The sequence below is a fragment of the Lacerta agilis genome, chromosome 7 (genome assembly GCF_009819535.1).
Source record: "Lacerta agilis isolate rLacAgi1 chromosome 7, rLacAgi1.pri, whole genome shotgun sequence".
NCBI lineage: Eukaryota > Metazoa > Chordata > Lepidosauria > Squamata > Lacertidae > Lacerta > Lacerta agilis.
The window spans coordinates 14,213,042-14,231,250 of NC_046318.1; the positions used below are offsets into that span (position 1 = coordinate 14,213,042).

The 18,209-nt window shown below is 41.9% G+C and overlaps 1 protein-coding gene across 2 annotated transcripts in view; it reads right to left on the reverse strand.

Moving 5' to 3' along the window:
• CDH18 (cadherin 18) overlaps positions 1–18,209 on the reverse strand; it is a 201,751-nt gene that overhangs the window by 49,154 nt on the left and 134,388 nt on the right. The window contains exons 5-7 of one of the 2 annotated variants that reach the window (XM_033154394.1): positions 12,895–13,062; positions 3,540–3,727; positions 555–808 (exon numbers count right to left, since the gene is read on the reverse strand). In XM_033154394.1, coding sequence (XP_033010285.1) covers positions 555–808; positions 3,540–3,727; positions 12,895–13,062 — 610 coding nt within the window. Of the gene's footprint in view, positions 1–554; positions 809–3,539; positions 3,728–12,884; positions 13,063–18,209 lie in introns of those variants that run through there. The other variant, XM_033154395.1, reaches the window with a different exon arrangement.

The following is an 18,209-nucleotide window of genomic DNA, read 5'->3' on the forward strand; positions in this document are numbered from 1 at the left end:
GCCATGTTTCCTTTGTTCTGTAATGCTTGATCTTGTACATAATAAATTAGCACATAATAAATTGTACATAATAAATTCCACACCTGTATGCCTAGTTTCTGCTTGGACTTTGCTACAGTATTGTGTGCATATATCTACGAAGCCCAGCGCGGTACACCAACAGGGGAAGTGGATTGGGAAGAGCATGTCTGGCAGGATGATGCCTTAAATTTTGTTCCATCTCCCGCTGGTTACTAATATTAAGCAGGTATGTCTCAACAAAGTCTCTGTGTTTCAGTAACCCATTCTATTGTTAGCGTATATGTGGGACATTTCAAAGGATATTTATTTTTTACCCAACTTTACTTTCTTGAAGAAATTGCGATTACATTTGACCTACCATGCTTCAATAATAAAAAATGTATAAGTTGCAACACTTCTCATTTTGAATAAGGGATCAAGGAAGTTTTCCATAGTACAGCTTTATGAAGAATACAGATTGCCCCCTGCTGTTTCCCTTCCTCCACCCCATGCTATTTTTAGTTAACTGAAGATCTATGAATATACTAGCATACCTTACAACATTGTTCGCGCTGTCTGGGTCTTGCGCTGTAACTGTGCCCACCACAGTCCCAATCTCGGCATTTTCGTAAACATCCATGACATAGGAAGGCAAAGTGAACAATGGAGGCTCATCCACGTCCCCAACAATGATCTTCAGCATAGTTACATCTTTAAAAGGTCCTAAGTGTGAGAAGCGGAAATCGAGGTGGGTATTTGCTCCTTCTATATTAAGAGTATAGGATTTCTTTTTTTCATAGTTCAGTGGCTGTGGGAAGAGAAGAAATGTCACATTACCACTGTGAGTTTGGGTTTAAGTCATTTCACAAAACATATTATTTCGCTGCCTCATTTCCACCATCAGAGGGATTTTCCAGCCTCAGAATTGCTTGTGTAATATAGTTTGAACAGACTTGATCACAGCATCCTTTACTGCACTTTAGCTGTAGCACCTTTATACTGTATTGTGTATTATAGTGGCAGGCTTTGGTAATGCTGAGTTGAATCCCTCCACTTCCTGTAGCTTGAAACTACTAAGTGCATAATGGCACCTGACTCCTGAAAATAAATTAAGTTTGCAATGAGATGATCACTTGCAACTGACTCGTGAAAAAGAGGTGTGCACTGCCCCCCCATATTTTGAGTTGGTACCCCTGCTAGTGGCAAGGCACAAACTCTTAAAGTGAAACAGTTTTACAGCAATATCTATTGGACTAATGCAGAATATATCTGAAATTAAATCGGGCAGATGTAATTAATGGATGCTTAGGCCTGTAAGGCTGCTGGGTGGCCCAATTACAATGCTTCTGTACAACAATGTGGTTGGGATACCACTAATCATTATGTATTACCTATTGTGTTAGATTTATATCCTGCCTGATCCCCAAGGCACCAAGAGGCTTATGTATAGTGAAAGGAAACTTGCCTAATTGACAGTGCACAGTCCTGTGAAAGACTGGTCTGTGAAGCTTGCAAAACTTACACTTAATCCTATGGTCCTCGATTATCATCGCACCCATAAACTCTCAGATGGGAGTAGGTTGGCTTAGTATCCTCCCATGAAGCAAAAACTGGTAAGGGGTGTTAGGATCCAGTTCCTATGGGATTCTGCACGGGCAAAGTTCAGAAAGATATCTTTGTAGCGAAGGAGTGGCCGCTTTCTGCATCTACGGGGTGGAACAGGTGCAGAACCCTTGTGCTCCACCTTCATTCCTGGCAGCTAGAGCATGCTTGCCTGCTGGCCGCTGCTGGGGAATTCCCCTTCGCCGGTGGTATTGAATGGGTCTTCCCGCCAAAGAGGGCAAATGTGAATGTGTCAATCAGAGGTCCCGCTTGGAGGGTGGTGCTTTGCTGGCTGCCCAGGTATTGGCTATTGCCCTGCCCTGCCTGGCAGCAAAGCTTAAAAGGCTGGCTGCATGTGGCTTTCACAGTGCGGTTGGCTGAAGAGCAAAACCTTCCTACCCACCCCCTTTTTATCATTCTGTTTCCATTTCAGGACAATTCTTACTATGCTTCTAAAATCTATATTCATTTTCAGGTTCTGCTTAGTGTTGTTTTCCCTCTAGCTAGGTCTTATTGGTTTAACCAAAGGTTTTATTGTTTCTCCTGACCTTGCTATGGTTACTAATGGTTTCCATATTTGAAGCCAGGAAGGAATTTACCTGTAAACAAATGTTTTGCCTTTCCCATACCAAAATGTCACAAATGGTTAAGGCACTGGGTGGAATCCTTAGTCTTCAAGCATGGGATGAAGCGGTACATCACCCAATATTGTATCAGCTGTGTATTCAGGATACCCTGTTAGAGGGGCCTCCATGGAAGCCCCTGTCCAAAAACCAAGCATAGGGCAGATGGACCTATACTAGGTGGTGAACTGCATTGTAAAATTCAGAGAAGTACAGATTTTGAAGGATGGTTGTTTTTGTTTTGTTTTGTTAATGTGCTGTTTTGAAAAGTGCACGTGAGTCAAGTTCACTTTTAAATGCAAAAGGGGATTAAATTTCTCCCCATTCCCAGTTCTTGATTTCAACAGTGAGCAACACTTGCCATAATTTACTACAAGGTTACTTTATGGGTAATAGCAATGGTTTCTTGCCACTGATAGGAAGGAACAAATATAAAACTTGGGTCAGCCTTTCGAGATCATGAGATCTTTCAGAGGTTTCTATAGTTTCCCATCAGTTTTATCAATGGGATCAACATTTACAACACATTGAGGCCCAAGGGGTTCAGTTTATGTAGTGCTGACTTCCGGCGGCTGGCGCCATGATGGATGGTCGTGGGCTGCTTCGGCTGCGAAGCACCCAGTTCATCCCGGGGGTCAGAAGCCCTGCAGCCGCATAGCGGGGCTTCGGTTGGGGCGCGGGAAGAGCGTCCCGTGCCATTCTGAGACAGAATGCATAATTTCAGGTAAATAAAGGTGATGTCATTATCAACCAGTGACCAGAAATGCTTAAGAATCACATCTGACCACAAGGGTCTTTTGCAAAAGCAGAGGAAGTAATCTACCATCTTGTTTATTAATATAAATAATGAAGAGGTATCACATAATGGAGAAAGATTTCCGCATTTTTGAACCCCCTAGCTTGTTGCTTGCACTCCATTGATTTTTTTTGTGTGTGCGTCTTTGTATGCACCTTTCAATAAAAAGTACACAAACTTTTGGTGAATCTTCTGATAAAATACACATTTTGTATGCATATTCTGTGAACTGAAACCACAGACGCTGGAAAGCAAAAGAAACATGTCTGAAGATAAAAGTGCTTTCAAAAATAAAAGCACTTGGGAGGCAAATCATAGTCCTTACAAATGTTTGCTTTCTCTATTTAAAAATGTAGCTTCACCCCAGCCCCTCTTTTTACACTTGGAGGCAGCTCTGAGCTTAAAAGCATGGAACTATTGCTGTCATTTCCAGTTTGGTCCTAAGGCTATGTGCCATGGCAGCCCTAAGAGAATTTCATGTCTATCACATGCGAGTCTTTTCTAAAGGCATTGCTTACCTTCTTCAAGGAAATAATCCCTTCTCGTGTTTCTTTGTCAGTTGATATGGAAAACACTCCGGAGCCATCCCCATTTATGACTGTGTATTTCATGTCTGCATTTGACCCCATGTCCGCATCATTAGCCTTGATCTTGCCCACTGCAGAACCAACTTGTGCCGACTCAGGAACATACAGCTGATAATGTTCTGGAAAATATATTCAGGCAACATTTCTAGCAATTCTGCCGCAATAACACTTCAAGTTCTGAAACATCTCTTCTAAACGGGGAACATGATCGCTGAGTTTAGTGCAAATGCACCGAATATTATTTCACTAAACTGTGGTGCCTAGCTATGAAAGCTTTTCCTCACAGAATGAAAAGCGCTGCTCTCTGACAGGAATAAAGTATTAAGAATATTAAAAAGAACTCTGCTAGATTAAATCATCAGTGCATAGCATTCTGAATGGGAAACTCACATACAGAGCATGAAGGCAAAAGCACACTCCTGTTGTTTGTTCTTTGAAACTGATACAGTGGTACCCTGTGTTATGCATGTGATCCATTCCGGATCGCGCTACGTAACACAGGCGTGCTTAACACGAACTCACCCCCCCCAAAAAAACCAGAAGTTTGCGCGTTTTTGCGCTTCTGCACATTTGCGAAGTGCGCATAATGCTTCTGCACACCCGCGCACCGCGCACACTCCGGGGAGGACTTCCGGGTCGCGGAGGTCCGTAAGTCGAACGTATGCAACATGGAGTGTATGCAACCCGAGGTAAGACTATATTCACAGATGCAACAGCTATTGACAATCCACTGATCTATCCAATCCTTCTTAAAGTCATCTAAAATATTAGCCATCACCACATCTTGTGGCAGTGAATTCCATTGGTTCATTATGCACTGTGTGAAAAAAGTGCTTTCTTTGGTCTGTTCTGAAATGCTAAACATTTGGGTGAACCTGAGTTCTAGTGTTTTAATAAAGTGCTAGGTTAAGTAATTTAAAACACAGCAAGCAAAATTTTAAATCAACATAAAGCATCTAAGATCTTATCTTTTGTTTCACTGAATTGCTTGACATTCAGAGCTGTAGCAGCATGTATATCTTTCAGCCGCAAGAGAAAAATATAACACTTTTGTGCTCTCTTCATTCTCTCTTCCCAAACGGCCAAGGAAACAAGGGCTGTAAATTTCCCCGAGTTAAAAGCTAAGCAATTTTAAAAGCCTGGAGTGAATTCTCCTCCTCCCACATTGATGTGTCTTGCAATTGTGGGAAACTTTTACTACTCAAAACTTTATAGCACTCAGCCAAACCAGATTATATCTCAAATGAACATTCATGCACCCCACCAGCCGACCTTAATGTAAAAAGAAATAAAAGCTTATCCAGAGCCATGGGGCTGAGAAAGGTACAATTTTGGCTACTATGGCTTTTGTAATGCAGCTGAGATAACACTTTTCAGTTCACTTATGCTATTTTGAGAAAATGAGGAGGGGGCATAATTACATAATTATTCAAAAAAAAATAATATGCATAAGAAATTTTGCAAAAAGAATAGGAGAGGAATGAAACTTAGGAATACCTATATATTATTAGCAGCAAAAAAGGTTGTGCCCATCTCTCTCTCTCTCTCTCTCTCTCTCTCTCTCTCTCTCTCTCTCACACACACACACACACACACACACGCACACACCACAGAATACTCTCTAGACTTCTCTTTGTGGAAAACCATAACTGTCCCTTCTCAGAGACTACAGTTCTATGCATATGTATTTCGTGCAAAACTCCTAGAATACAGTGCAATTTACAATCAGCGATGCATAGTATAAAACCATGAGTTTCATATATGTTATGTCATTTTTAGCACCTTCATTTTTAGCAGATTGATAAAAGATATAGGATGGCCTATGTACAGAATACTATATCTATAATCAGGAATGCTTTGATGGTGTTTCCTGCTTGGCAGGGGGTTGGACTGTATGGCCCTTGTGGTCTCTTCCAACTCTATGATTCTATGATTCTATGGATATCTATGTGTATATGTATCCCTCTCTATATGCAAGGAAAATATCAACTGGGTTAAAATAAATGGCAACTCTACATTTCAGCTAAGCTTCTCCGATAAAGGGCACACAAACCAGATATGAAACCAATCATACTTTATGAAGTAGGAACACTTCAAATATTTCGAGAAAATATTGAACACAGTGTGAAATAAAGACAAAGCAATATGAAAAATCAACAAAAGAAGAAATCATTTACAACTGTTTTTGCAGTAATAAAATCTTATTCATACCTGGGCAGGCTTACCTAGACATATTTTGGCCTGTTATATTACTCTGTGATAAAGGCTGTATGGGTTAGTTGTCTACAGTTTATTCAAGTTCAATACCAGATAAAAATAATGTTTCTGGTTATGATGGACTTCTATTTCCAGATGGAATTATTTACATGTAGGGCAAATCTGTCTATTTCAGCCTCTGTCTGTTTCTCAATTTTCCAATCTAAAGTTTAGTACGTATTTCCACATCTGAGTTTGTTTGTTTTTAATGTCTTCATGAAAATTCACCAGCATTTTACTGCAAAGTTCTCTTAATATACACATTTCTCTACGCAATTTTGCATTTTTTTTGAATACTGATTTTCACTAATATAACCATTTTTCATTCAATATTTTCAGCAATATGTGAATTGTTCTGCACACTTTCGTACAGATTTCTTGGTTGGATAACTGGACTGCAAAATTCAGAGACATGCGGAATTTAAAGGATGGTTGTGTTTCAGTTCATGTATTGGACAGTGTGATTTACATAGGCACACCTTTAAATGAGAACTGAGTCAATTTTCTCCCCTAAACTTATCGGGCTTTTTTCTTGCAGCAACCATGAGTTGCCTGTGGACAAATTTCAGCATGCCATCATTTGCTCACATGTAGGGGTCTCTGTGCTTGAGGCAGTTATGCACCTGGATGTCCCAATTGCACAGAGCCCTTATTTGCAAAGAGGGAATTTATCCACAGTAAAGGTAAAGGGACCCCTGACCATCAGGTCCAGTCGTGTCCGACTCTGGGGTTGCGGCGCTCATCTCGCTCTATAGGCCAAGGGAGCCGGCGTTTGTCCGCAGACAGCTTCTGGGTCATGTGGTCATACTTGCACTTTAATGTGCTTTCGAACTGCTAGGTGGGCAGGAGCTGGGACCGAGCAACGAGAGCTCACCCTGTGGCAGGGATTCGAACCGCCGACCTTCTGATCAGCAAGCCCTAGACTCTGTGGTTTAACCCACAGCGCCTATCCACAGACATTCATGCAAAACATGTGGTTCTTACAGAAAGAAGGCCTCAAAGCAGAGAGGAGTACTAAAAGTGTGACCAGTTCCACCATCACCATGGGTATGTCCTACATGCATGCAATACATTCATAGAGCTATAGTGAAGGTGACATGTGGTTTGACCATGAGGACTTCTCCCGGTGTGTGTGGGTCTTGGCTGCCAACATTCTCTGGCTGGTTGAGGGCAAAACAGTTGTATACATCTCTTCTAGGTTGGTTTTGGAGGTCGCAGAAAGGTAAGAGGGGTCATTTTGGAAACCCCTGCCACAAATTTTCTAATGAAAGGAGAGAGACCCTCACGTACTAGTCCCCAGACTAGCTGCTCATGGGTGTTCTGGTTTGCTAGTGGAGCCTAGAGTGATATATGCTGCAAACGTCTCTACATTTCCACGGTGTAGACTGCGTCTGAAGACAATTTGTCTCCTTAACAGTGTTCCTCCCCTTCTCAATTTCACAGACCGCCTGTCTTCTCATTTGCGATCACATAACATTCATTCAGCAACTGCTCACATAAAAAAATAATTATGGAGGCTCCAGTTACGACTCCACAGTTAAGTTTGTGGTGAGCTGTGCACTTAAAGTAGGAAATAGACTTCATTGCCATGCATAAAGAATACAGCAGATCTTCATAAAAACTACACCACTTATTCTTTCAAGCTTCAATTCAGCAAAGCGTTTAACCGAATGGCTATCACTTAAGACCATGCTTATTAAAAGAAGGCACATGCTTGAAAATTACATTTCCTTGAAGAAAACCACTCAAACAGGCTTTTCAATACTGGTTGTGGTTTCTTAGAATTTACAAGTAGCCCCCTTAAGTAAATTTGTCAATACAATTTTTAAAAACTGGGGGCAGGGCAGGGAAGCAGGTTATTGTTTTGTTTTGTTTTGTTTTGTACTTGTTCTTGTTTTGATTATGTATTTTGTATTTTGATCTTGTATTTTTATCCAGTGAACTGCCCTGAGATCTACAGATGAAGGGTGAAATATATCTTGTGTGTCGAGGCCCCATGACCACCCCGTTCCCTAGGGATTAAAGATTTAGACAATACACAGAATGTTGATTCTATGGGATCAAATAAGGCCACAACTTTATTGGTTACAGATGTGAAGGTTTGGCCATAGGCACTGGTCTAAGCCTCCACAAATACCACTTCAGCCCATCTGCTAGGAGTGTCTCTAAGAGTGAAACCAACCTATAATAGTAAGCTACTTTAAGCACTGCGATATAGTAAGCTGCTATAAGCATTGCTGAACAGTTTAATTTTTTTGAACAATACACAGTGTTGTAAACAACAACAACAACAACCTAGTGAACTGATCAAAGATAAGAGTGTTCCTAATGAATAAACACTTGGTATCTCAAACACTGAGAGGGACTGACTCTTTTCGCCTGTAAATGATGCCCCTGTTTTCCCTTTGAACATAATAAAGACAAATGGCCCACAGTCATAGAGTGCTGTAGACTAATTAACTAAGTAATTTACAAAACTAAAGAGTGTGCCACGGAAGCTTGTTCTCTCATTCCTTTGAGACTGTGGTCTTGTTAATACATTAGCAGAGCAATGTGGCTTGATCTTACAGTACTCAAATAATGACTTAAGGCAGGGATCGCGTGGGATGGGCAGATCAGGTGGCCACTACCCATGTCAGTATTGGTGGTTTTGACTGGGCAAATTGGGAGCTGAGGTTCAAGTTGTCTGGACTTCAGGAAAAGGAATGACAGAGATGGGCAAGGGGACAGTGAGGTGTGCTTTCCTGTGCATCAGTGGGAATAAAATGGAGCAGCAGCCAAGAAATAATAACAAGGCGACTTAAATTTATTAAACTCACAGCAAGACCTTCAGTAAAATGATCAGGCATAAAATTGGGGTTGGCATATTTTAAAAAGAAAAACCAGGACACCCCAAAGCTTGTTGAGATTTTTTTTTAGGAAGCCCTGAAATTCCGCCTTTGAAATCCATAGGTAAAGGTAAAGGGACCCCTGACCATCAAGTCCAGTCGTGTCCAACTCTGGGGTTGCGGTGCTCATCTCGCTCTATAGGCCAAGGGAGCCAGCGTTTGTCTGCAGGCAGCTTCCGGGTCATGTGGCCAGCATGACAAAGCTGCTTCTGGCAAACCAGAGCAGCACACGGAAACACTGTTTATCTTCCTGCTGGAGCGGTCCCTATTTATCTATTTGCACTTTGATGTGCTTTCGAACTGCTAGGTGGGCAGGAGCTGGGACCGAGCAATGGGAGCTCACCCCGTGGCAGGGATTCAAACCGCAGACCTTCTGATCAGCAAGCCCTAGGCTCTGTGGTTTAACCCACAGTGCCACCTGGGTCCCTTTGAAATCCATAGGCATGCCCTAATAAAACCCATGAATGGAGTTGGAGTGACAATGTTATAAACATCCTTGACACTCTCCATAAAGTATGCCATGTTTTCCAGTATTTTCTATAACCTTCTTGACCTTGTCATTTTGACTCGATTAAGACAGTGGCTCGGTTTGCATGTAATACTGAGTCAAACTATCGCTTAGCGTGAAGGCACAAATGTGCATTTAGAAAATCATGGCTCCTTCACTCCTTCCCTGGTCCTTTGGTTGCCATGCAGGAGATACCAAACCCTAGTTTGACGTAGCATTATGTACAAATGAGGCCAACATTTAATATTCACAATTGTGGAGCTCTGCCTGTCTATTCCTCCTGTCCCCTACATTTGATACTTTCTATATAGACCCATTTGAAAGGGTATATTAAAATGCCAAAGCTATCTTCTTTAGGACAGGTCAAAAAAAAAATGTATCACGCCCAAGCGAAAACCTGCCCCCAGAATGCTTTCTCCTTCAGATACTACTCACCGCTGGCTCTCAAGCACATGCAGAGTGGAGATTGTAAAATGCTATGCTGTCCTCCAAGGCTTGTATTTTTTAACACTATTTTTCTAAGAAGGGACTTGTTTTCCTTCCCTAAATAACCCAGTGTCTTTGCCTCAAGCACACTTGCTAGGCAGGATAGTCCAACTAGTTATCGTCATTCAGGAAGCAGGGGTCCCTGCAGATTTTTTTCATCTATTACTTGAGCCAGCTACCTCGGCCACCAAAAGCATCTATTTTGGTCTCACCCCACCACGCTCTAGTCTAGTTTCCAGCTGAGAAAATTGTTCAGGGTCAGCATGCCGAGAGACTCAACATCTAACTCTCTAACTCCTGGCCAGCTTTGCCCTTAATGAAAGGTGCAGAGCATTTGCTATTTTTAAATAAAGAGCAATTAGTTTCAAGTACATTGGAAACTTTCTGCATGGGGTGTTTATTTGTTCATACGAGGAAGGAAAATCGATGCCTGGAACACTAAACATTTAAATGAAGTCCTATCAGTCATTTACTATTCTCTAAGGAGGCCAGATCAAAAACTTTACGATCTACCTGAAGAAACATCTGCAGCTTGAAATTTAGCAAGGTCGCACACTTGGTATTTGAAAGATAAGGAGCAGGCAAAATTCAGAATGCCTAAATAATGCTTCTTTAGTCGTTAACACATGCTAGTCTGCAGTTCCAAACACTTGCACTAGCTAGTAACACCAATTGAACTTAGTAGGCCTTCCTTCTGAGTAACCATCCTTTGAATTGTACTGTGAACACCATTCATTATTGGAATTAGTCAATTATAACCAGAAGCAGTTCGATGGGTAGTAGCAGAACTGCTATACTAGCTTTCTGGTAGGTGCAACACTGGTGCTTAATGGGAGGGAGATGAGCAGCTGTTGGAGAGGTTGGAACGATGCAAACACACAGGTAGGAATTCCAGATAGGCTCTGACAGTGTGTTTGCACCACCCTAACTGCCTGGACAATTTGCCTCCCTCCCTCCCTCCTGGTCAGCAACTCTGATCCCCCTGCCAGGAAGCTAGCATAATGGCACTACCCCATGTGGCGAGCCACTTCTGCGTATGACTTTCAGATTTCTCAATGTTTGCAAAAGCCAGGGAAAGCAAACGCCTTTCTTTTTGCTCTCCTTCCACCATTCTAAATAATAATAATAATAATAATAATAATAATAATAATAATAATAATAATAATAACTTGCCCATCTGACTGGGATATAACTCAATATGAGTGTAGTCACATATTCCCCACCCCCCAGCTTTCCCTTAGCTGATTTCACTTGGGTTCTGTACACCCTTTTGTGACTCAGTTCCTGTGTTGATAGTCGGCCTTGATGATGTCAATTTTTTTAATGGAATTGTAACTTTCTCAATTGTTTTGTTTTGTTTTGTTTTGTTTTTTTGTGGGGCGGGGGGGGGGGAATCATAACATACAAAATCATTAAGAAAAAGAACCACAAATATAACATTTTTTTCTGACATTCATAGCCAACCTTCTTTCCATCTTGGAAGCAAAGATGGTACAGGGCGAGTCCTTTAAAAGTGGCCCCGTGGATACAGAGTACACATGTTCCACGGGGCCTCTTTTAAAAGACTCACCCTGTACAACTATGATTCCCAACACCAGTTTTCCCATTCAGGTATTGACAAGCTGCAGGCCTGCTTAGTTTTAGCAAGATGGTGGGCTCATATGCCTTCAGACCATACCTTGAGGCTTTGATGCCATTTTGTCCTTGTTCAGGGTTTAAGTAAGCCTCTGGTGGCAAACCAGTTTGAGACTGTGGATCTCCCCCTCCCCCCCAATTTGCTGCAAAGTCATTTTGGGGGATTTGACACAGTGGGGAAAGTGTGTGACTGCTTAAATCCCCCTGCTTGCCATTACGACCCCAGTTGCATTGTCCCCAGGTTTTCTGTTTGCAACTGGGCGAAAGCACAGGAGGCAGGGGAGATAGTCGGAAGACCCTGGAAATTGAAACACCCGCCTGACTGCTGCTTTGGCCCTGCAAATTGCTCCTGACACACTCTGCAGTGAAGTCATGTTGGGCTCAGGTTCTGACTGTCAGGCAGCAGAGGAACCAACCCCCATGACAGGTTGCCAGGAACGAATAAGACAAGGAAAAGTCCTTACCATCTGCTTTTATTCAGTGTTTACAGAGAGAGGCTTGGGAATGCAGCCTCTTGGAATAATGGTGTTGCCCTGAGTAAATCTCCCCTTCTTCATTCATCATCCCTTCTACAGGTGGCGCTGAGGGCCTTTGCTTCTGAGCCCTTTGCTCTCCTATTTTTAAGGCTCGCCAGTTTCTGGGAGATAGAGCGTCTGGAATGCTTTCTATTGATAACATGTCAGCCAGCTGTTCCTGCTCTGCCTCCTCTCCCATTATTTCCCAACTTTCCCCCTCATCTTCCTCTGAGCTGTGATCCCCCTCAAACCCCTGTTGTAATTCTGAACTGTCTTCTTCTCCTCTGGAAGGGTGAGGCTGGGGAGGCGGTCTCCACCATTCCTCCTCTGCCCAGTCCCTGACAGGCTCCCAGTCCCATGTTTGCCAATGTGCAAAGTTCAGCCCTGATATGCAATTAAGTCCCAGTGATTTCCATCACAACCAGGGGCACATTTGCAAAAAAGAAAAGAAAATGGCAACTGGAAATGAAGAAAGTAGTGACAAATGAAGCTACAGATAAGTGTAACGCTGCAAACACTATCTATTATTGAGATCAGAAGGTACCCTTCTGAATATGACTTCTGGCACTCTCAAATCGAAGAAGAAGAAGAAGAAAAAGAAGAAGAAGAAGAAGAAGAAGAAGAAGAAGAAGAAGAGTTTGGATTTGATATCCCACTTTTTCACTACCCTAAGGAGTCTCAAAGCGGCTAACAATCTCCTTTCCCTTCCTCCCCCACAACAAACACTCTGTGAGGCGAGTGAGGCTAAGAGACTTCAGAGAAGTGTGACTAGCCCAAGGTCACCAGGAGCTGCATGGAGGAGCAGGGCATCAAACCCGGTTCACCAGATTACGAGTCCACTGCGCTTAACCACTACACCAAACTGGCTCTCTGTTGAATATTCACAGCTCATCCGGCTTCTTAACCAAATACCCCTGAAATGAAAGTAACTCTTAATTACTACAGGCGAAGGTTTAGTCAGGAGGGGGAGAAAAAAATCAGATCAAACCTTTACATACTCTGAGGGAACCTGGGGGGGTTGTCGTTCACATCGGTGAGGGTGATATTGACTGTGGTTGATCCAGACAACCCTCCAACTTGTCCTGCCATATCTTTGGCTTGAATGACAACCGAATAATGTTCTCTGGCTTCTCTGTCCATGTTATGCAAGGCTGTCCTGATGACTCCTGTGATGTTTAACAAAAGGAGAAGGAGAAGGAGAGGTGGGAAGGGGAAAAGAGAAATATTATTTCTCACATTTATAGAAAGACATAGAAGGAACAGATACCCTCACAGCTCCTCTCACCTACAGAATGACACCTTAGAAGAACCTGATATTAGAAAAAAAACAACAATAACCATCTCTAATAAATTCTGCTTTGCATTCAGCCAATTTTCAGCCTCCCCTGTACTGCATCTGTTGGAGAGAGAAAATGGCTCATATCGACATTATGAAGAAATGTTAATCCCCACTGCACCATTGCCTTCAAAGGAAAATGGGGTGGCATTTGATAGTCAGCTTGCTGGATGGTATGTAGAAATTTAAAAACAAAGCAAAACACCCCTGTTACAAAGAAGTATAATGTATGGATATATGGTTGGTCTGATCCATGCAAAGCAGAAAGAACCCCAGATGCAATGCCAAAAAAGAATATAATTTCACTGCATATAATTGCTTTAGCAGCAGCTTAATTGAATTATTAATGAATGCAATATTGTGCCTTATGTGTGAGGTCTTTAAAAGAAAATTTGATTTTGGAAACAGAAGCATGTTTTTGTTTGCCATTGACAATGTAGCCTCATTCTCATGAATGACTCTGCGAAATTATGTAATTATGTAAATTGTGAAAGCGATGCTAACACATGATGACCTTTTTAGGAAAGCTCAAAGTCAGTGGGCTTCAGCGCAACATTACTGAAAATACATACACTGAAAAGCTACATGAAATTCTAATGTATACATTCCCTTTCGCCAACTGAGGGTTGCCTTAGTTGTTTTGGCTCATTACCTGAGACTTCATTCCTATGCACATTTACCTAGGAGTTCGGGACAGCTGGATTTTGCAATCGTTCATACAGAAAATTGGGCTCAGCGACCAACTTTGTACACCAAACTTTCAAGCTGTTTTGCATATAGGTCCAGCATCAGCCCTTGACCCCCTCTGGCAGCTGACGGGGGGGGGGGCTTCAACACCTTGTCAGGATACAGTGATGATGCTTACCCTGAGCCCCATTTACTCATCCGAATGAGTGGGCAACCTTTGATGTTGCTAAACTACAACTCCCAATGGCTTGAACTATATACCCATTCCAAATAGAAACAACAGAACATGTGCTTCTCCAGTGTCTTTATTATAGAGACATTCATACTAGCCTCATCTGACCATTACTGCCTAAGTACCCAGGGTGCACAGGACAATTCTATACCTCTTTGCTGCTTTCAGATACCAATCCTGCTACAACATACAACGTTGCCAGATTCTGCACAGCAGTGCTCAAAATTTCTCGGATGATGACCCGTGCCACAAACTAGATACAGTGGTACCTCAGGTTACAGACACTTCAGGTTACAGATGCTTCAGGTTACAGACTCCGCTAACCCAGAAATAATGCTTCAGGTTAAGAACTTTTCTTCAGGATAAGAACAGAAATTGTGCTCTGGCGGCACAGCAGGAGTGGGAGGCCCCATTAGCTAAAGTGGTGCATCAGATTAAGAACAGTTTCAGGTTAAGAACGGACCTCTAGAACGAATTAAGTTCTTAACCTGAGGCACCACTGTATAATGAGTACTTTTATTAGAGTGCTCTGTAGACTGATAGCTATAGTCTTATATATACTAACCTTTTACGCTCTTTCACTCTTGTCTAATGTTCCTAATCCGTCTTTTATACACCCTTAGCTTCTTTTGGATTGTTATAGATTTTTGTACAGTCGTACCTTGGAAGTCAAACATAATCCATTCCGGAAGTCCGTTCGACTTCCAAAATGTTTGAAAACCAAAGCGCGGCTTCTGATTGGCTGCAGGAAGCTGCGGAAGCCCTGTCGGACATTTGGCTTCCAAAAGAAGGTTCAAAAACCGGAAGAGTCACTTTTTTAAAAAAAAGAGTCTGCAACATAGTAAAAGTGTGGTGCCATCTTTCTGGTGTGTCAGATATGCAGAGATAGCAGTGTGTGGACACCCTCTTTTCCCTTGAGAAATGTTGCTCTTCTTACTGAAACTCTTTTTATCTGTTTCAACAACATACGGATGATATTTTGTCCCAGCAATGGTCTCCAGATTTGCCTTCAAACTGTGGTTCAGACAAAATTTGGTGGCATCTCTAATACCTTTGCGACCTCCATGTGAAACAACCCTGGATCTCTATAGCAGCAAACAATTCCTGGGCCTGAGGCTTTTCTTCCAAGTATGAGTTTGTCACCTGAAAGACTGGGAAGGCCACGAAATTTCATCTCACATGGAGTGCTTCTTTATCTTTTGGTAGGAAATTTTATAACAGAGTTAGCAACAGACCAAACTTTGATTAAAGCCATTTCATCAAATAGCACAATATGCCACTCTAGAAAAAGAAGATAAGATGAACAATTTTACTACTCCAACTGATGATTTATTGTCTACTCACTTGACAAATGGCCAACTGAGCTGACAACTGGTGTGAAATATTTTTTTGTTATTTGCTGTTTTCTTTATTGTTTTGTATTGAGCAAGCAGGTGCTTTTGACATCAAGAAGATGCTGAAAGGTTACATGAAGAGAACTGACTGAAAATCCTTTCAAGGAGCCTATGACAAGTATCTTTACCAATACTGTATTATTATGATTTTTAAATATCCAGCTTTGCCAACATCTTTGTCTATAAAGTTATATAATGGTTAGCTATTGACTTTGTTGGCATTCAATCAAGATTTATTGACCAGAAAGTTAAATAATGGTTGCTCGGAAGATAAAGGTTTATCTGAAGGGTCAATACAACATAAAATTTATTGAAAACATACTTTCTGTGCTTCAATGATACATGGATGATATTGCTAGAAAAGAAAATTGTCTCTCTTTTTTTCTAACATAGGTTTTAAGATACAGTAATCTGCATGTTGCCAGCACACCAGAATGAAGAGTCAAGACAACCAAATGTGGAATAACACGTTATATTAAATATAACAACTTGAGGATATGCAAAACGAATTAACTAGTCACATTCAACCAATGTAACAAGTTGACCAACGTTCACCCCAATGTGTCCATCAGGCTAAAGAGCACCTCCCAGCACCCTCAGGCCATGCCTAACAACAGTGACTAAGGGATTCCCACAATTCAACGCTGCCTCAGATAAGTGTCCCATTCTTTCTGAAATCTTCTTGCCTGCCTGGACTACATGCCAAACAGAAGGACCTTTAAAAATAGATTTTTTTTTTTCGTGCACTGCATTCCAAGTGGTGTCCCCAAGATTTCACGCCCAGTGCAACTGAACTTTTCATACTCCCCTAAATCCCATACCCCAAAAGTGCCCCAGAAAACCAGAACATCCCATGTCCCCCCGCTGTCAGATACACTGGCAGGCACAGGAGTTCCCAATCTCTTTGGGAGCTTCCGATAAGAATTAACGAACCTCTGGCAGGTTTATAGTCCATTTTATTTACAACAACATACTGAGAGCATCGGGACACCCCTAGCAGGATGTCAGTTGCTCACTCTGAATGCCCTCCCCTTCCACAACAAGAAGCCCACCAACGGCCACCTGTTCCTCCCCTGTGCTTCTGCTGTTCTTTAACCCTTTCAGTACTCCAAGTTTGAGGGGAGGGAAGGATATCCCCGCCACTCTCGATTGAAGAATCCCCCAAACGCTTCCTCCCTCCTGGTTGCCTAGCTACTATCTCAAAGCTGTCTAATTCTCTCCCCCCCCCCCCCGGTGCGGCCTCTGAATCTACTTCTGGGAATGTTGAAGGAAGGGGGGGTGCGAATCCTCCCCTTCTTCCTCTGTTAGAGGCTGTTCTGTCTGTGACTGCATCCCCCATCTTCAGAGACAGACCAGTCTCTGGCATCCAATTCAGACCAGCCCCTGACACTCGTGATAGCATGGTGGCCATTTCAGACACTGTGTTTTGGGGCACCATGAGAGCATGCCCCCCAAAAGTGCATATTTTGGGCTCAGTGATCTCCAAAGTTAGATAACTTTGGATGAGTTCTTCTTCAGTCACTGGTGGTAGCCTTTTGTGTGTGTGGTTGAGGAAGGCAAAGGAAGTGGCTTCCTCCATGTCGTGGCAATGTTGTAATTATTAGGACAGGGCAACGGGGGGGGGGGCTCTAGATTGGAAGAAGAGTTGCAGAGCCATGCCCACCTGTTGCCAACATCACTGGCACAACCTTTTATGGGATAATGTTCTCCCAGTTCACCACTGTATGGAATTCAGCTGCAATTGTCATTCTGGCACACAAAGGAAGTCTTTGAACAGTGATCCATTACATTAATATGCTATCACTTAGGATTTTGCAACTTTATTTTTATGAACTGCTTTGTGGAAGCCATTTGCAGAAAAATGACTGAAGAAGAGACATTTATTATCCTTCTGAAGTGGTCGTTCATCACTTGAAAAGTGATCCATAAATATCCTCTAAATCTTCAGATATTTAAATGGTGAGACAAGCATATTTTGCAGAAGGACATGAATAGACTATTATGCTGTGAGCGGTGCATTTTTTTCTTGTGGAAATTGCAAAGAAATGAGGTTTCTGAAAGTCTTGAATTTTAAGAAAATATTTTAAATTAAAACTAACTGCACTGTAAAGAGTCCTGCAGCCAAATTATCTGACTACTCATTTCAACTTAATTTATGTATATATACACAATTCTGCCTCACACTCCCTCCTGGGATCCCCTGCATTATCACCTCCCCAATAATGCTCATTTGCCAAAGTTCTGACCTTTTTCATTCAAGTGTCCAGGTGAAATTCAGCCTTCCTGACACTGAAAACAGCCTTTCATCCTGTTGCCAACATGTATTTCCCTTCTATAAATATTTTCTCCTCCCTTCTAATGGAAAGGGAGGAAGACGGCTGCAGAAATTTGATATTTGAAATTTGAAAAAAAAGCACTGATAGTTGCAAACACAACACTCCAATATCATTATATATTTGTAGACGGACTTTTTAAAATTCAATCTTTATTATTATTATTATTTTAAAATATACATTTATACAACATTGCCATCGCTTTCTTTTTTGCTACAAACAAAAACAGAGAGTGTTGTATAAATGTTGTATAAATATAAATGCAGATGGACTTTTCATAACATTCAAAAGCATGGGTATTTTAAACAAAATATGGTAAGGTGAAGGAAGG